Source organism: Salmo salar, chromosome ssa28, assembly GCF_905237065.1.
Source record: "Salmo salar chromosome ssa28, Ssal_v3.1, whole genome shotgun sequence".
NCBI classification, from domain to species: Eukaryota; Metazoa; Chordata; class Actinopteri; order Salmoniformes; family Salmonidae; genus Salmo; species Salmo salar.
The window spans coordinates 26,010,395-26,029,376 of record NC_059469.1 but is presented as its reverse complement, the minus strand read 5'-3'; the positions used below and the strand labels follow the sequence as shown (position 1 = coordinate 26,029,376).

General features: G+C 46.4%; 1 protein-coding gene across 1 annotated transcript; it reads right to left on the bottom strand.

Annotated features, from left to right (window-relative positions):
* Nucleotides 1-361: 361 nt before the first annotated feature.
* Nucleotides 362-15,072, bottom strand: LOC106589763 (aspartate aminotransferase, cytoplasmic). The gene is made up of 9 exons (XM_014180090.2): nucleotides 14,812-15,072; nucleotides 9,298-9,479; nucleotides 8,874-8,997; nucleotides 6,461-6,573; nucleotides 6,101-6,205; nucleotides 5,831-5,981; nucleotides 5,466-5,631; nucleotides 4,961-5,103; nucleotides 362-4,633 (listed from the first exon to the last, which is right to left on the bottom strand). Exons 1-9 carry the CDS (start codon nucleotides 14,918-14,920, stop codon nucleotides 4,494-4,496), a joined length of 1,233 nt encoding a protein of 410 aa, XP_014035565.1. The 5' UTR covers nucleotides 14,921-15,072; the 3' UTR covers nucleotides 362-4,493.
* Between the last annotated feature and the right edge of the window lie 3,910 nt (nucleotides 15,073-18,982).

The following is an 18,982-nucleotide window of genomic DNA, read 5'->3' as shown; positions in this document are numbered from 1 at the left end:
TGTGCAAGACTGACAGATGACTGAGTTACAGACAGCATATACAGAGGGAGAGTGGGAGGGAAGTAGAAAGTAAGGGAGTGAAAGAGGGAGGAAAGGAGAGACAAAATGAAGAGAGATCCTGCGTCACAGCGCTGCACTGCAGGGAAGGTGGGAGGAGATGTGACGCACTCTGACTTCAAGCCACTGCTTTCCTTGACGCACACAAACATGGGCGTGATCTATGGGGAGACTCAGTGGCACGGATTTGCTTTGCCTGTAAGGACTCCACTGAACCGCTTTGCCCCTCCCACACACATCCTTATGACCTGACAAATAGCTGAGCTGAAGAAATCAAAGAACAGAGAAACTAAGCAACTCAGTCTCATGCTCTCAGAGAAGATATTTATTGGTGAGGGAGACAGAGATTCAGCAGATATATATATATCAGAGAGGAAGAGACAAAGCGAGAGGGATAACTGGGTCAAATCTGTCTTCTCCAGCAGGTGGTGCTATTTTGTTTCTTTCACCCACCAAGCGAGGAGTTTTTGTATGGAGGTCAATGAGTGTGTTGAATTTGGTTAACAAAAAAAATGTATGGCTTATTTTCTACCTGAGGTTTACTTGATCTAATCGAAGTTTCGTAATGTTTAGGTTGTTACGAGACTGATATAAGTAGGACACGTGAAATCCCGTCAACTTTGAGAAAAACAACACTTTATATCAGAGTCGTCTCGAGATGGGTATGCATATTCATGACATGAGGCCAGCAGCATAGCATCTCTCTCCATTGAATACAGGCGGTTGACGTCAACAACCCTCATCAAATATTCTAAAAAGTTTTAAAGTAACGGGATGTATCCACCAATCCAAAGAGAGGAACAGACGGACAGCCGTCGTTCTACACTCTGGACAAATCCCATTGTAAGGGTGGAGACATACAGTACCAGTCAAAGGTTTGGACACGCCTACTCATTCAAAAGTTATTCTTGATTTTTACTATTTTCTACATTGTAGAATAATATTGAAGACCCCAAAACTATGAAATAACACATCTTTATTTTATTTATTTAACTAGGCAAGTCAATTAAGAACAAATTCGTATTTTACAATGGATGGCCTACCCCAGCCAAACCCTAAGCCAGACGACGCTGGGCCCATTGTGCGCCGCCCTATGGGACTTTCAATCACGGCCGGTTGTGATACAGCCATTGAATAGGTGTATCCAAGCTTTTGAATGTTACTGTAGATCTCATTATATCAACATCTCTGTTATATAGATTAAGGGACAGAATGTGGGAATTTAGGGATGGTTCAATGGTTTACAAGATCTTCAGAATATCAGGGTTCAGGATATCAGACCTCCCAATGAATGTTTTAAAAACTCCTCAATAAAAAGATTATTCTGGACTCCTGTATTGACAGTGTTCTTTGTTTCCTGCACTTCAAGCCCCAATGTCATGAGAAACACTCAAAAAAGAGAACTTGCACAAACAAAATATCATTATTTCTATCCTGGCTCTCAGAAGAACTTTCCTACAACATAAGAATTACAACATACTGTGAGAAACAGGAGGGCAGTGACCTATACTGACTGGGTCAAAACACTACACGCACGGATAACCACATAAAACCCCTGTTTTGATTCCGGGTTGTTTCTATGTTGTTACAGCATTTGTATCAGCATGACTATGACACATGGTGGTGTGTAGACATGTATTCAAGGCTTCGAGTCAAAGTCCCTGGAAATACATTGGTATTCACTTACAGACACTAGCTGTGAGCGCATTTCATTTGTGCAATTTTGAACATCAGATGTATATCATTGAGATGGTAGCTACTGATATTAGTGCAATAATAACACTACAGACAGAGATAGCATCAGAACAGACTGATTGAGCAGACCCTTAATTAAAATGTCAAAAAAAAGAAAAAAAAGTGATTATTGCTCTCTGATTGAGAACGCTTTGAGAACAGTCCTATTTGTCCTTATTGAACACACCCCGGGACTTTGAGAACAGCTTCCCCAACAGAGCGCTCCATAGAGCTTAGGTCTGAGGTAATACAGGATTTTTACTTCAAGTCCCCTTGCGCTAAAATAAACATGATTGTAAATATAACGTCCTACATCTCTCCTACATATATTTAGTGCGTGACTGATTTGGTCAATTGATTGTTTCACTCTAGTACTTTTTCCAAGTCAAATACTGTTTACTTGGGTCACAGTTAAGATTTAGCGACATTTGCTCTCAAAACCTATACAGGTGGTAAGTCAAACAGAATAGGGAATGTGCATTTTACAATAGGAATGGAATCATCCTAACTGGGTCGTTCTTGAATTGTGGTGGTATTTGCATCTCTTGCAACCATGAAAAACACAAATGACAAATAGTTACACATCAATATAACCAAAAACATTAACTGTTTATCAATGATAAAACATATTTATTGTCTTTTATACTGCAAAACTTTGTTTATGCATTGTTTTTAAAGTACTTAGGGTAAGAAAATTGGATTGTCCCAGTCGTGATGTGTAGAGTTGTACAGATATGTTTTGGGGATTTAGATGTCTGTATTATTTTTAATGCTAGAAAGTGAAAAAAAAATGGTATTGTATACATCAATAAAAACAAAAGGAGGCTATTAAAATAACTATTTCTTTTAAAATAGTCCGTCTGTCCCTCAGGTGTCTGTCTTCAGTGTTCCAGCCTTGACAATCACTCATTGCAAATATAAACAAGACCCTTGAACATTCCCTCCAGTGGTAAACTTATCGGGAGGGGTCTATATTAAAGAGAATTGTTCATTAATCACACCCTGTATGTCAGAAATTTGAGGATTCCATTGATACTTTGATATCACGAAATCCAAAGTGTCCCTCGGTGTTATTCAATTTAAAATGAGGGGAAATGACATTGTGAGCAAAATGAATCATATAAAAAAATGATTTTCAAAGAGCAAATGACTTTAGATTTGAGTATATGTTGCATCAATTTAAGAAGAAAAAAAATCACCTAAAATTTAACCTAAAATTTCTCATTAGTGTTACCGTCATTGGTGTTACTGCTCCTACTGATGGCACAATGTTATCATAATGTCATTAAGCGGCCACCTTAGTTGATTTAGAATGGGAAGATATACTAAAATACATTTAAATAAAAAAAATATAGAATAATTAAGTAGAATTTTTGGCCAAAATGCCAGGCCACAATGCCACCGCAATTCAAGAACGACCCCAGCAATACTAATCACATGGTAATGTTAATAAAATGATTAAGCAATGGAAGAGCATCATCACCAGCACTGCTGGAGCGAGTCTAATACACCCAGATACACTTGGCCTGTGTCTCAATAGTTTAAACACTACAGCTTATTTTCCATACCTCCTTTCTTGTGTCCTTCCCTCCATGATCACTGATCTGGCTGAACATGACAGGTGGAAGAAACATCAGTTATAATGAAGGAGATGAGGAAAGGAAGCCATCTCAAAGTGTCGAGAGACAGCCGGTCAGTGCCTTAGTGTGGAACCACACAGCACCTACAATGTCCTGACACAGACTGCTTATTCATGACACCACTGAACACAAACAGTCAAAGGAAAATGACACATCTCTCCACTGCAAGCAGCAGTGATGAAGACACACACAGACAAATTATTTACACTTCTCTTTAACTGTTACGCTGCCTTGTGCATTAGTTTAAGGGTTAAAATAGAATATATCTGTAGACCGGCAGTGACTTCATCAGCTCAGCATACAGTTGTGCGCTGGGAGTTAGGAAGGGGGCTTCTGTGTGTTTGGTCTAACACAGGGGTGGGCAAACTTTTGGCTCGAGGGCCACATTGGGATTTTGAAATTCAATGGAGGGCCGCATTTCTTGGGGGACCAATTGTTTGTTAAAATCAATTTGCGGGGGCCTCCGAGTGATGCAGCGGTCTAAGGCACTGCATCGCAGTGCTTGAGGTGCCACTACAGACCTGGGTTCGATCCCAGGCTCTGTCACAGCTGGCAGTGACTGGGAGACCCATAAGGCAGTGCACAATTGGCCCAGCGCCGTCCAGGTTAGGAGAGGGTTTGGCAGGCCGAGATTTCCTTGTCCCATCGCGCTCTAGCGACTCGTTTGGCGGGCCAGGCGCATGCACGCTGACACAGCCGCCAGGTGTTCAGTGTTTCCTCCGACACATTGGTGCGGCTGGCTTCTGGGTTAAGCGGGCATTGTGTCAAGAAGCAGTGCGGCTTGGCTGGGTCGGGTCGTGTTTCGGAGGAAGCACGGCTCTAGACCTTCGCCTCCCCGGAGTCCATACGGGAGTTGCAGCGATGGGACAAGACTATAACTACCAATTGGATACCACAAAATTGGGGAGAAAAAAATATTAAAAAAATATCTATATATTTTTTGTAAATGTCTCGCGGGTCGGATGTGGCCCGTGGGCCGTACTTTGCTCCCCCTTGGTCTAATACACTATACACACACACTGCTGGTGGACGGGGGGGCAGTGCTAAGGGCATTGTAGTCTTCTACATGACGTTGACAACAGTCTTGTGGATCGACTCGGCCACATAGTCGATGTTGTTAGTGGTCAGACCACACATGTTGATACGACCGCTGGCCATTAGGTAGACACTCCTCTCCTTGATCATGTACTCCACTTGTTTAGCTGGACAGAGACAAAATATTAAAACGGTAGGAACAAATCAAATGGTATTTATCAAATGCTTCATAAACAAAACAGGTGTAGACTAGCAGGGCCCTTTACTATATGAATCCATATGTGCTATTTCATAGTTTTTGTCTTCACTATTATTCTACAATGTAGAAAATAGTACAAATAAAGAAAAACCCTTGAATGAGTAGGTGTGACCAAACTTTTGACTGGTACTGTACATACAGGTAGTGATAAAGTCACCAGGCAACAGGATAGATAATAAACAGTAACAGCAGCGTATGTGATGAGACAAAAAGGTGTGCATACGCGCGTACTCACGGTTGAGGCCAGTGAAGCTGAACATGCCGATCTGCTGTGTGATGTGGTCCCATGTTCCTGGCGTTCCCAGAGCCTGCAGTTTAGCCTGGAGTGAAGCCCTCATCAACAACACACGGTCTGCCATGGTCTTCACATTATCCTTCCTACAACAGGGAGAGGGGGGGAGGGATGGAGGAGAGAAGGAAGATGGAGGGAGGGAGAGAGAGAGAGGAAGGGATGGGAGAAGGAGCGAACGAGAGAGAGAGAGATGGAGAGGATATATTTTAATTACAGGAGGTTGCTGAGGAGAGGATGCCTCATAGTAATGTCTGGAACGGCATCAAACAGGTGGAAACCATGTGTTTGAGGTGGTCAATACCAATCCATTGATTCTCTTCCAGCCATTAACTCTGAGCCCGTCCTCCCCAACCAAGGTTCCACCGGCCGCCTGTGATTTCAACGTTTTAACACTGGTGTAGAACTGTTGGACGTGCATACACTACAATGGACCTGTGTGCGTCCCCACCATTCAGCCAAGAGTTCAGCTGTGTTGAGTGTGATGGCGACCAGCCTGGCACCCTGGGAGGGAGGGTTGGACCAGGTTACCCTGACAATCTTCTCCATCTGAGACAGAACCCTCCTCACGTTGTCAGCATCCCGAGCTACGACGGTCAGGTTCCCCACACGTTCATCTGACAGGAGACAGAATCTTCATTTTGGGTCTCTGCAGTTTACAGATTACATTATGTAGAATGAAATGTGAAACGTGAGAGGTGGGAGTAGGAATAAATACTGTAGTTTGGTTTCATTTATGTTTCCCTGCATCTTACTGTGTGTGTGTGTGTGTGTGTGTGTGTGTGTGTGGGGGGGGGGGGGGTCTGTCTGTCTCACTGTAAAGGCCAAAGTTCTTGGAGAAGGACTGGGCACAGAACATCTCAAAGCCCTGGGTGACAAAGTAGCGCACTGCCCATGCATCCTTATCCAGACAGCCTGACGCAAAGCCCTGGTACGCAGAGTCAAAGAACACAAACAGCTTCCTCCTCTGGAGGGGGAGAGAGAAAAGAAAAAGGACAAAGATTAAAACATCTTCAGAAATTACAAAAGATGTCATGCCCCCCCAAAAAAACGTATTTTCTTATAATAGCGTGTACACAGTCTTACCTTCATGACCTCAGCCACCTGCATCCACTCTACGTGTGTAGGGTCTGTGCCGGTGGGGTTGTGGGCACAAGCGTGCAAAACGAAGATGGAATGCTTTGGTGCAGTCTGGGACCGGGGTCAAAGGTCAGTGTTAGACTACAGGACAGCCAAATGACAGAGTACTGAGAGCTGATACAGGAAGTTGGTATCGTTAAAGCTAAACATATCATCTTTTCAACAGTGTGTAAAAAGCTAATTTACTTTCAAGGTAGACATGACCATTTCTGATATTAAATATTCACTATTGTGAGGTCAGCTCAGAGTTCGGGAGCCGGTCTGGTCTCCATGTCAACACCACCTGTTCAGAGGTCAGCGGCTCACCTCCAGGTCAACTAGGAAACCGCCAAGATCCAGTCCCCGCTTCTCTGCGTCCCAGTACTTATAGGGACGGACGTCCTCGAACCCAGCGTTGGCAAACACAGCGTTGTGGTTCTCTAGAAACAAACAGTAGAGCAGGTTTTTATAACACTCTGCCTTTTCCCTAATAGAGAATTATTTTCCAAATCATGTCTTTATAGGCCTCCTTTGTAACATGAGCTGAAATGATTTGATGGCTCTATTGCAGAGCCATGGACCAAAATAAAAAGTAACATGCTGTAAATCACCTACTAATGAAATATTAAGAGAACAAGCAGAAGCTCCAGATAACATAACATATCAAGGCCTGCCGGGTGGTGCAGAGGTCTAAGGCTCTGCATCGCAGTGCTAGAGGCATCCCTACACACCCGGGTTTATTCCCACGCCTGGGAGACCCATGAGGCGGTGCATAATTGGCCAAAGCGTCGTCCGGGTGAAGGTGTGAAGTTGAACGGAAAGGCTGGAGCAACGAACCGCCCTTGCTGTCTCTGCCTTGCCGGTTCCCCTCTTTCCACTGGGATTCTCTGCCTCTAACCCTTTTACAGGGTCTGAGTCACTGGCCTACTGGTGTTCTTCCATGCCGTCCATGGGAGGGGTGTGTCACTTGAGTGGGTTGAGTCACTGACGTGGTCTTCCTGTCTGGGTTGGCGCCCCCCCCCCTTGGGTTGTGCCATGGCGGAGATCGTTGTGGGCTATACTCGGCCTTGTCTTAGGACGGTAAGTTGGTGGTTGGTGACATCCCTCTAGTGGTGTAGGGGCTGTGCTTTGGCAAAGTGGGTGGGGTTATATCCTGCCTGTTTGGCCCTGTCCGGGGGTATCATCGGATGGGGCCACAGTGTCTTCTGATCCCTCCTGTCTCAGCCTCCAGTATTTATGCTGCAGTAGTTTATGTGTCGGGGGGCTAGGGTCAGTCCGTTACATCTGGAGTATTTCTCTTGTCTTATCCGGTGTCCTGTGTGTATTTAAATATGCTCTCTCTAATTCTCTCTTTCTCTCTTTCTGTCTTTCTCTCGGAGGACCTGAGCCCTAGGACCATGCCTCAGGACTACCTGGTATGATGACTCCTTGCTGTCCCCAGTCCACCTGGCCGTGCTGCTGCTCCAGTTTCAACTGTTCTGCCTGCGGCTATGGAACCCTGACCTGTTCACCGGACGTGCTTGTTGCACCCTCGACAACTACTATGATTATTATTATTTGACCATGCTGGTCACTTATGAACATTTTAACATTTTGACCATGTTCTGTTATAATATCCACCCTGCACAGCCAGAAGAGGACTGGCCACCCCTCATAGCCTGGTTCCTCTCTAGGTTTCTTCCTAGGTTTTTGGCCTTTCTAGGGAGTTTTTCCTAGGGAGTTTTTCCTAGCCACCGTGCTTCTTTCACATGCTTTGCTTGCTGTTTGGGGTTTTAGGCTGGGTTTCTGTACAGCACTTTGAGAATATCAGCTGATGTACGAAGGGCTATATAAAAATAAATTTGATTTGATTTGATTCCTCCAACACATTGGTGCGGCTGGCTTCCGGGTTAAACAAGCAGTGTCAAGAAGCCGTGCGGCTTGGTGGGGTTGTTTTTCGGAGGACGCATCGCTCTCGACAAAAAGGTAAATAATAATAGAATAAAACAAAGAATAAATACACGATGAGTAACAATAGCCTACAGGGAGGAGGTCAAGTTGTCTCATCACCACTGTGTCATCAGCAAACTTAATGATGGTGTTGGAGTCCCGCAGTTGAGGGTGAACAAGGAGTATAGGACGGGACTAAGCACACACCCCTAAGGGGCTCCCGTGTTAAGGGTCAGAGTGGCAGATTTGTTGTTGCCAGGGTGTCTGGGATGATGGTGTTGATGTGAGCCATGATCAGCCTTTCAAAGCATTTCATGGCTACAGATGTGAGTGCTACGGGACGATAGTCATTTAGACAGGTTACCTTGGCGTTCTTGGGCGCTGGGACTATGGTGGCCTGCTTGAAACATGTAGGTATTACAGGCTGGGTCAGAGAGAGGTTGAAAATGTCAGTGAAGACATTTGACAGTTGGTCAGCGCATGTTCTGAATACGCATCCTGGCCCTGCGGTCTTGTGAATGTTAACCTATTTTAAGGTCTTACTCACATCAGCTACGGCGAGCAAGATCACACAGTCGTTCGGAACAGCTGGTGCTCTCATGCATGGTTCAGTGTTGGAATTTAGCTCGTCTGGTAGGCTCCAGTCACTGGGCAGCTGGTGGCTGGGTTTCCCCTTTGTAATCTGTGATAGTTTGCACGCCCTGCCACGTCATATCTGTCTGATTATACAGCTCCGGATCAACCGTACGAGCAGAGATGTAGACACCTGTTTAATTTTGTCATTCCAGTGTGCGCATGTGTGTGTGCCTACCCCAGGTAGGCGCTGAGACGTAGACAGGTGTTTTCATGTTGTCGTTCCCGTTGTACCAGCGTCTGAGAAACTCGGCCCCCATCTTCAGAGCACCTGTACCCCCCAGACATTGCACCGCTCCCACCTGACAGAGAGAGCAAGACACAGACATACAGAATGAGAGAGAGAGAGCGAGAGAGGAGGATAGGGAGAGAAGAGCAGGAAAGAGTGAGAGAGAGCGATAGGGAGAGAGGTGAGAGAGGGATAGGGAGAGAGAGCGACAGAGACCGAGGGGGTGGAGGAGAGACACCAGATAAGTGACTTAATAACTGCTTAAGAGCAATGTAGCTCACCGGTACTAATTTAAATGCAAATTCAGCTCAATATATGCATGATCGAGCACACACAACACAACCCACCAACACAACCTCATAAACTACCCTACCCTGTTCTCCTGGATGGCAGGGCTGTCTTCTCCCAGGGCGATCTTGGATGCAGAGGACCTAAACTCAGGCAGACCCAGGATGGGCAGGTACTCATGGTTCAGACTGTTGTCTGCTACGATGATCTTCTCCACCTTCTTAACCACGGGCAGCACCCAGGGCTGGCCCTCATCTGTCCTATAGGCTGGAGGGGAGAGACAGGCTAGCTATAGCGGCTGAGGAGGGATACAGTGTTTCCAATATATGGGCCTGATATAGCCTACTAGATAAGTGTTTTTACTAGAGTTGTGTTTGCTTTATGTTGTACATTTTGTAGTAGCCCAACTCTGGCCCCAGGGCTTTCTCTGCAGCTGGCATTACTGCCCTGGTGAGCAACCCATCCAGGAGGAGCATTACTACCCTTAGGTCTCTCCCTACCCTTAGGTCTCTCCCTACCCTTAGGTCTCTCCCTACCCTTAGGTCTCTCCCTACCCTTAGGTCTCTCCCTACCCTTAGGTCTCTCCCTACCCTTAGGTCTCACCCTACCCTTAGGTCTCTGGCGGGCAACTTCATGTGTATTTTTGACTGTTAATTGTATGATATTGTTTAACCCATGTGTGTTATACGTGCTGCACTCGTTCCCTGGTAAATTGTTATTTACAATGACGACCTGTTTCCTAATTGACTTACCTGTATAAATAAAGGTGAAATAAAATTCCAACTTTGCAAAGGTTTGTTTTAGTGGTTTAATCAGATCAGGACACAACCCGATACAAATGTCAGACTACAGCCGTACACTTTCCCCTGCGGTCCTAAACTCCAGTCAGCCAACACTAGTAACTTACTGAGTTAACAGTGTTATTGAGCTAATGAGGAGAGGGCACGCCTGTCTGTAACATGATCTTATCTGCTCACTTATTGACTGCAATAGTCTAAACATACTTCCATTCACATCCACTTTCTAACAGAGCAAGAGGCCTAATTTGTGACTGAAGTTCAAGAGAAAACAGATATTTTCCTAAGTGAACATGGGTCCATCTCCTCTATTGGGGCGGCAGGTAGCCTAGTGGTTAGAGTGTTGGACTAGTAACCGAAAGGTTGTTAGATCAAATCCCAGAGCTGACAAGGTAAAAATCTGTCGTTCTGCCCCTGAACAAGGTAGTTAACCCACTGTTCCTAGGCCGTCATTGAAAATAAGAATTTAACTGACTTGCCTAGTTAAATAAAGGTTAAAAAAAAAAAATTAAATAAAAAAATGTGAGCATTCTAACACTAGGTTATCTTGGCTATTTCCAGCCACAGGAAGGGATTACTTAAGCAATAATGAGACCCTAGAAACTCCTGACAACGGTTGTTCTGAGGCCCGAGGAAGATGAATTTCCTGCCTGGGCTGCGGGACAGTGGAATTATGAGATGAATACGTCATGGCATTTCTCAACGCTAATCCTGTAGTCCTGAGAGGCCAAGCAAGCGGTCACAGGCAACACACACACACCAGGACTTCAGCCTTTTGGCCTCTGCGCTGCAGTGTTATATATTAACAGCACCACACAAAGATCCAGTAAGAAGAACACACACAAGGTGTGAAGTGGCTCCGTTCCACCCCACTACTGGGGTATATTCTAGCTAGTAGGACCACTACTGGGGTGTATTCTAGCTAGTAGGACCACTACTGGGGTGTATTCTAGCTAGTAGGACCACTACTGGGGTGTATTCTAGCTAGTAGGATCACTACTGGGGTGTATTCTAGCTAGTAGGATCACTACTGGGGTGTATTCTAGCTAGTAGGATCACTACTGGGGTATATTCTAGCTAGTAGGATCACTACTGGGGTATATTCTAGCTAGTAGGATCACTACTGGGGTGTATTCTAGCTAGTAGGACCACTACTGGGGTGTATTCTAGCTAGTAGGATCACTACTGGGGTGTATTCTAGCTAATAGGATCACTACTGGGGTGTATTCTAGCTAGTAGGATCACTACTGGGGTGTATTCTAGCTAGTAGGATCACTACTGGGGTGTATTCTAGCTAGTAGGATCACTACTGGGGTGTATTCTAGCTAGTAGGATCACTACTGGGGTGTATTCTAGCTAGTAGGACCACTACTGGGGTGTATTCTAGCTAGTAGGACCACTACTGGGGTGTATTCTAGCTAGTAGGACCACTACTGGGGTGTATTCAAGCTAGTAGGACCACTACTGGGGTGTATTCAAGCTAGTAGGACCACTACTGGGGTGTATTCAAGCTAGTAGGACCACTACTGGGGTGTATTCAAGCTAGTAGGACCACTATTGGGGTGTATTCTAGCTAGTAGGACCACTACTGGGGTGGATTCGACCTAGAGTTCTCATAGGATCAGCGTAGAGGATCAGCGTAGAGGATCAGCGTAGAGGATCAGCGTAGAGAGCGTGAATGGGAGTGAACTGCTCTATGACCACGGTCCATTGATCTAGCTACAACTAATACTGATATGACCATGACTCATTTACTCCATCAACAACTACCGGCCTGTTCCAGTCTGTTGCTACGGCAGTGACAGAACTACTTCCTTGGATTACTGCCAACTACAGGTTATAGACCTTGCTATGCTAACTGTGCCGACCACCCGTCTCAGTCCCCAGTATCTATGCTGCAATAGTCTATGTGCCGGAGGGCTAGGGTCAGTCTGGTGTAATTCTCCTGTCTTATCTGGTGTCCTGTGTGACCTTATGTATGCTCCCGCTAACTCGCCTCTCTTTCTCCCCCCACCTTGTCCTGGACCTGCTGTCTCGACCTGTGAATATTCAGCTATGAAAATCAACAGACATTAACTACTGAGGTGCTGACCTGCTGCACCCTCTATAACCACTGATTATTGTTTGACCCTGCTGGTCATCTATGAACGTTTGAACATCTTGAAGAACGACCTGGTCTTAATGGCCATGTACTCTTATAATCTACAACTAGCACAGCCACACTTGGCGTATACGCACTACATTTTTCATGGCTATGATTTGCTTGCTTGTTGAGATTTCTGCTCTTCACTCCGTTGTCAGTTCAGTCTACATTCACTGCTCTTAGTAGCAGAAAGCTGTTTTTTTGTCCTTCAAGGCAGCTGATGACATTAGGCTGCGTTTCATTTTATTATGGCGGTTTGATAGCGGGGGAGGACCTAGTAGTCTGCAGTTCAGGTTTGATAGCGGGGAGGACCTAGTAGTCTGCAGTGTTCAGGTTTGATCGCGGGGAGGACCTAGTAGTCTGCAGTTCAGGTTTGATAGCGGGGAGGACCTAGTAGTCTGCAGTTCAGGTTTGATAGCGGGGAGGACCTAGTAGTCTGCAGTGTTCAGGTTTGATCGCGGGGAGGACCTAGTAGTCTGCAGTGTTCAGGTTTGATAGCGGGGAGGACCTAGTAGTCTGCAGTGTTCAGGTTTGATAGCGGGGAGGACCTAGTAGTCTGCAGTGTTCAGGTTTGATAGCAGGGGAGGACCTAGTAGTCTGCAGTGTTCAGGTTTGATAGCAGGGGAGGACCTAGTAGTCTGCAGTGTTCAGGTTTGATAGCAGGGGAGGACCTAGTAGTCTGCAGTTTGTGGTTTGATAGCGGGGGAGGACCTAGTAGTCTGCAGTTCAGGTTTGATAGCGGGGGAGGACCTAGTAGTCTGCAGTTTGTGGTTTGATAGCGGGGAGGACCTAGTAGTCTGCAGTTTGTGGTTTGATAGCGGGGAGGACCTAGTAGTCTGCAGTGTTCAGGTTTGATAGCGGGGAGGACCTAGTAGTCTGCAGTTTGTGGTTTGATAGCGGGGAGGACCTAGTAGTCTGCAGTTTGTGGTTTGATAGCGGGGAGGACCTAGTAGTCTGCAGTTTGTGGTTTGATAGCGGGGAGGACCTAGTAGTCTGCAGTTCAGGTTTGATAGCGGGGGAGGACCTAGTAGTCTGCAGTTTGTGGTTTGATAGCGGGGAGGACCTAGTAGTCTGCAGTTTGTGGTTTGATCGCGGGGGAGGACCTAGTAGTCTGCAGTTTGTGGTTTGATAGCGGGGAGGACCTAGTAGTCTGCAGTTTGTGGTTTGATAGCGGGGAGGACCTAGTAGTCTGCAGTGTTCAGGTTTGATAGCGGGGAGGACCTAGTAGTCTGCAGTGTTCAGGTTTGATAGCGGGGGAGGACCTAGTAGTCTGCAGTTCAGGTTTGATAGCGGGGGAGGACCTAGTAGTCTGCAGTTTGTGGTTTGATCGCGGGGAGGACCTAGTAGTCTGCAGTTTGTGGTTTGATAGCGGGGAGGACCTAGTAGTCTGCAGTGTTCAGGTTTGATAGCGGGGAGGACCTAGTAGTCTGCAGTTTGTGGTTTGATCGCGGGGAGGACCTAGTAGTCTGCAGTTTGTGGTTTGATAGCGGGGAGGACCTAGTAGTCTGCAGTTTGTGGTTTGATCGCGGGGAGGACCTAGTAGTCTGCAGTGTTCAGGTTTGATAGCGGGGAGGACCTAGTAGTCTGCAGTGTTCAGGTTTGATAGCGGGGAGGACCTAGTAGTCTGCAGTGTTCAGGTTTGATAGCGGGGAGGACCTAGTAGTCTGCAGTGTTCAGGTTTGATAGCGGGGAGGACCTAGTAGTCTGCAGTTTGTGGTTTGATAGCAGGGGAGGACCTAGTAGTCTGCAGTTTGTGGTTTGATCGCGGGGAGGACCTAGTAGTCTGCAGTTTGTGGTTTGATCGCGGGGAGGACCTAGTAGTCTGCAGTGTTCAGGTTTGATAGCGGGGAGGACCTAGTAGTCTGCAGTGTTCAGGTTTGATAGCGGGGAGGACCTAGTAGTCTGCAGTTTGTGGTTTGATAGCAGGGGAGGACCTAGTAGTCTGCAGTTTGTGGTTTGATAGCGGGGAGGACCTAGTAGTCTGCAGTGTTCAGGTTTGATCGCGGGGGAGGACCTAGTAGTCTGCAGTGTTCAGGTTTGATAGCGGGGAGGACCTAGTAGTCTGCAGTGTTCAGGTTTGATAGCGGGGAGGACCTAGTAGTCTGCAGTTTGTGGTTTGATAGCAGGGGAGGACCTAGTAGTCTGCAGTTTGTGGTTTGATCGCGGGGAGGACCTAGTAGTCTGCAGTTTGTGGTTTGATCGCGGGGAGGACCTAGTAGTCTGCAGTTTGTGGTTTGATCGCGGGGAGGACCTAGTAGTCTGCAGTTTGTGGTTTGATAGCGGGGAGGACCTAGTAGTCTGCAGTGTTCAGGTTTGATCGCGGGGGAGGACCTAGTAGTCTGCAGTGTTCAGGTTTGATCGCGGGGGAGGACCTAGTAGTCTGCAGTTTTTGGTTTGGCTATTTGTTTCAAGTGTATTAGTCTATAAATAAAACTCTTTGCCAAAATTCGTAATCTCTCTCATGTCTTATTCGACTAGTTGTTCTGAAATGTGTATTGCTTGTCTACATTTTACTCTGTTTAATATAACACACATACATTAATTATTCATTCCGGTTGCCTATCCTGACGTGAAGTTCGTTCTGCAGAAAGTATTTGAATCTAGTGATAAAATGAAGGAAATTAGAAAGGGGGACTGGTCATATTATCATGTTTCTTACCTCCAACTCCGAGGTTCACCTTCATGGGGTTCGGGTCCTCTTTGAAATCATTCGACAGTTTGAAGACCGCCACTGGGGTGGCTTGGGGAACCTCGCCGAATAAAGACATGATGATGAATGTTACCGTGGCGGAATGTTAGCGAAAACGGAAAAACAACCGGGGACAAACCGCTGTTCAGTCTAATGGACGAAGAAGGAAAATAATTTCACCTTCAACTTGGATGGATTTGGTCAGTGGAAAATGGGTGTGAGAGATTTGACCAATAGGAATCGAAAGCACCCAAACAATCAGCCAATCCTAGCGACGATTGAAAAGGGGGAACTAAAGTGACGTAGTTGACAGTTTGGACCAATGACTAAACAGCATTGGAGATTGACACGTTCATATGCAAATCTCGGTCGCTGAATATGAATAAACGGGTTTAAGAATGTTTTGGTTTTCCCTTCAAAAAGGAGGGCATGACCCAGTGACCGTGTTAGCTTTAGATTTGGAACCGTGAGCAAGGTACCCAGTTTTGGCCCATTAAAAGCAAAGTAATTAATAGGATTCTGTGTTTCATATGTAAAAGTTAATTATTTTCTGACAAAAATGCGTTGATACTGGCATCACCCGGTCACATGACCAGTTCAACCCGGGGCAGTTTAATCGATTCCCTTCAATGTATAAACCTCTAGGAAAAACTACAATGTTATTGCATGGTTATGTAATAACATTTATTTCTAAGAGGTTTCTACATTTTGCAGGGAAATACAACGCCTCATAACATCCACTGTAGATAAAGGTGTTCTGTTGTTCTCTTCACAAACAGGCATCCGAATGAACCTGTTAATTCGCATTTTAATGACAAATATTTGTCTCGTATTCCTCTGCTCAGGCGTTGCATGCATCAACCAGTGGTTGCGTGCCACGTAATCGACGATGCCGTCGCGCACCAGATTGCTAAAACATATCATGTGGTAAACTGATACATAAAATGCCTGTCTAGGCGTTGTAAGATCTGAGCAGGGGAACACGACCTCTGCTACACCATGTCAAAATGTAACGTCATACACACCAACCTTTTGAAATCACTTCTCTATCTATCCACAAGGTGGCACCCTAAGCTTGTTATTCGTGATCCACCATGATTTCTGCCCTGGGCCACAGATCAGCCTCTTTTTATACTATATGTTGTCCAAGGGACATCATATCTTGGTCAAGGAACACAACATTGACCATAGATCAGTGTTTAGGGGCAACTTCTTCAACAGAGAAACATAATACGATTTTTTGTTTCTTCCTCATTCGACCAAGTACCACCTTCACTGGACTATTAGCTTTAAGTGCAGGTCGACTACTGTAGTACATCTTAATAATGATGACACATTTCCAGCATGGCTCCATTTACAGGTTTATAATCCCTGTGTCAACTCTGTTTGAATCCAGAGCAGTATTTGTTCATGTGTGTGTGCACACGTGTGTGTGTGTGTGTGGTGTGTGTGTGTGTGTGTGTGTGGTGTGTGTGTGTGTGTGTGGTGTGTGTGTGTGTGTGTGTGTGTGTGTGTGTGTGTGTGTGTGTGTGTGTGTGTGTGTGTGTGTGTGTGTGTGTGTGGTGTGTGTGTGGTGTGTGTGTGTGTGTGTGTGTGTGTGTGGTGTGCGTGTGGTGTGGTGTGTGTGTGTGGTGTATGTGTGTGTACTCTCTCCCTCAGCTGTCTGTCTGAGGTGAAGTGGTTGATAAATGAAGGCCACTTTACTCTACGCTGTCATCCCTCGGGTCTCCTGGACTAGAATGGAACATTTCTCAGTAGAAGAGCCACCATGTGTCATGCTTCAATGCTTCAATACTCTCTCTGCGTCTGCTGTTAGTGGGTTACTTAAAATAACATTTAATTGATAGTACTTTTATTATTGGTATCTGGAAGGCTGGTCTGATGGCATACCGACCAACTCACTGTACTGTATAAGGTCATTTACTGTAGCTTACTGAGCATACTGGATTGCATTTGGTTGGGGCCACTGGTGAAAGGCAACATCTGACTCCAAAAGGCTTCTAGATTTGGGGACTTCTATGGTTTTCACCTCACTTCCTGGGCCAGGTGCAGGGTAACCCCAGTGGGCCTTCCTGCCTGAGGAGGGTCTGGCTTTTTGAAGGCCAGGGTGAACCCCCCCCCCCCCCTCCTCAGGCAGTAGATGTTTTCATTCTTTCCGACCAGGTGAGACCAGGTATCAGTGTGTGTGTTACCTGTCACTGTCACGCCAGCAATTATAGGATTTGAGCTCCCTGAGCAGAGCAGGCTTCAGGCCTGGGGCCAAGAGGAGCCTGGAAACGACCTAGAAGACAAGGGGGCCCAAGGTCTGGCCTGTCAGTCCCTCCCCTGTCAGTCACTGGGTGTGTGTGTGTGTGTGTCTGGGTGTGGGCGTGGGCGGGTGAGTGTGTGTGTCTGGGTGTGGGCGTGGGCGGGTGTGTGGGTGTGGGAGTGAGTGAGTGAGTGAGTGAGTGAGTGAGTGAGTGAGTGAGTGAGTGAGTGAGTGTGGATGGGAGTGAATGAGTGAGTGAGTGGGTGTGTGGGTGTGGATGGGTGTGAGTGAGTGAGTGAGTGAGTAAGTGAGTGAGTGGGTGGGTGGGTGGGTGGGTGGGTGTGAGTGGGTGGGTGTGAGTGAGTGAGTGAATGGGTGGGTGGGTGGGTGTGAGTGGGTGGGTGTGAGTGAGTGAGTGAGTGAGTGAGTGAGTGAGTGAGTGAGTGGGTGGGTGTGAGTGAGTGAGTGAGTGAGTGAGTGAGTGAGTGAGTGAGTGAGTGAGTGAGTGAGTGAGTGAGTGAGTGAGTGAGTGAGTGAGTGAGTGGGTAGGTGGGTGTGAGTGGGTGGGTGGGTGGGTGGGTGGGTGGGTGGGTGGGTGGGTGTGTGTGTGTGTGTGTGTGTGTGTGTGAGTGAGTGAGTGAGTGAGTGAGTGAGTGAGTGAGTGAGTGAGTGTGTGTGTGTGTGTGTGTGTGTGTGTGGGTGGGTGGGTGATTATGATTGACAGCAGTAGCTCCTGGGGAGACACCGCCATGAGGTGTGTGTGTCACAGAGAGAGATACCACAGAGAGAGATACCACAGAGAGAGATACCACAGAGAGAGAGAGATACCACAGAGAGAGAGAGATACCACAGAGAGAGAGATACCACAGAGAGAGATACCACAGAGAGAGATACCACAGAGAGAGAGATACCACAGAGAGAGATACCACAGAGAGAGATACCACAGAGAGAGAGATACCACAGAGCACAGAGAGAGATACCACAGAGAGAGATACCACAGAGAGAGATACCACAGAGAGAGATACCACAGAGAGAGATACCACAGAGAGAGAGATACCACAGAGAGAGATACCACAGAGAGAGATACCACAGAGAGAGAGATACCACAGAGAGAGAGATACCACAGAGAGAGATACCACAGAGAGAGATACCACAGAGAGAGATACCACAGAGAGAGATACCACAGAGAGAGAGATACCACAGAGAGAGAGATACCACAGAGAGAGATACCACAGAGAGAGAGATACCACAGAGAGAGAGATACCACAGAGAGAGATACCACGAGAGAGAGATACCACAGAGAGAGAGATACCACAGAGAGAGATACCACAGAGAGAGATACCACAGAGAGAGAGATACCACAGAGAGAGATACCACAGAGAGAGAGATACCACAGAGAGAGATACCACAGAGAGAGAGATACCACAGAGAGAGAGATACCACAGAGAGAGATACCACAGAGAGAGAGATACCACAGAGAGAGAGATACCACAGAGAGAGATACCACAGAGAGAGAGATACCACAGAGAGAGATACCACAGAGAGAGAGATACCACAGAGAGAGATACCACAGAGAGAGATACCACAGAGAGAGATACCACAGAGAGAGAGATACCACAGAGAGAGATACCACAGAGAGAGAGATACCACAGAGAGAGATACCACAGAGAGAGAGATACCACAGAGAGAGATACCAAAGTGCATGTTTTATCTCCTGTTTCGTTTCTACTCGGTCCAATACATTTAGAGAAAGAATTACGAAGAAAATCTTGTTGGTTTCGTAGAGTGATTTTGTTTGGGTTTCAGGTTATCAGGGACTGTGTTGGATGTCAGACAATGACACCAAACACTCACACACACAAACGTGTGCCCAAACACACACAGCCACAACCA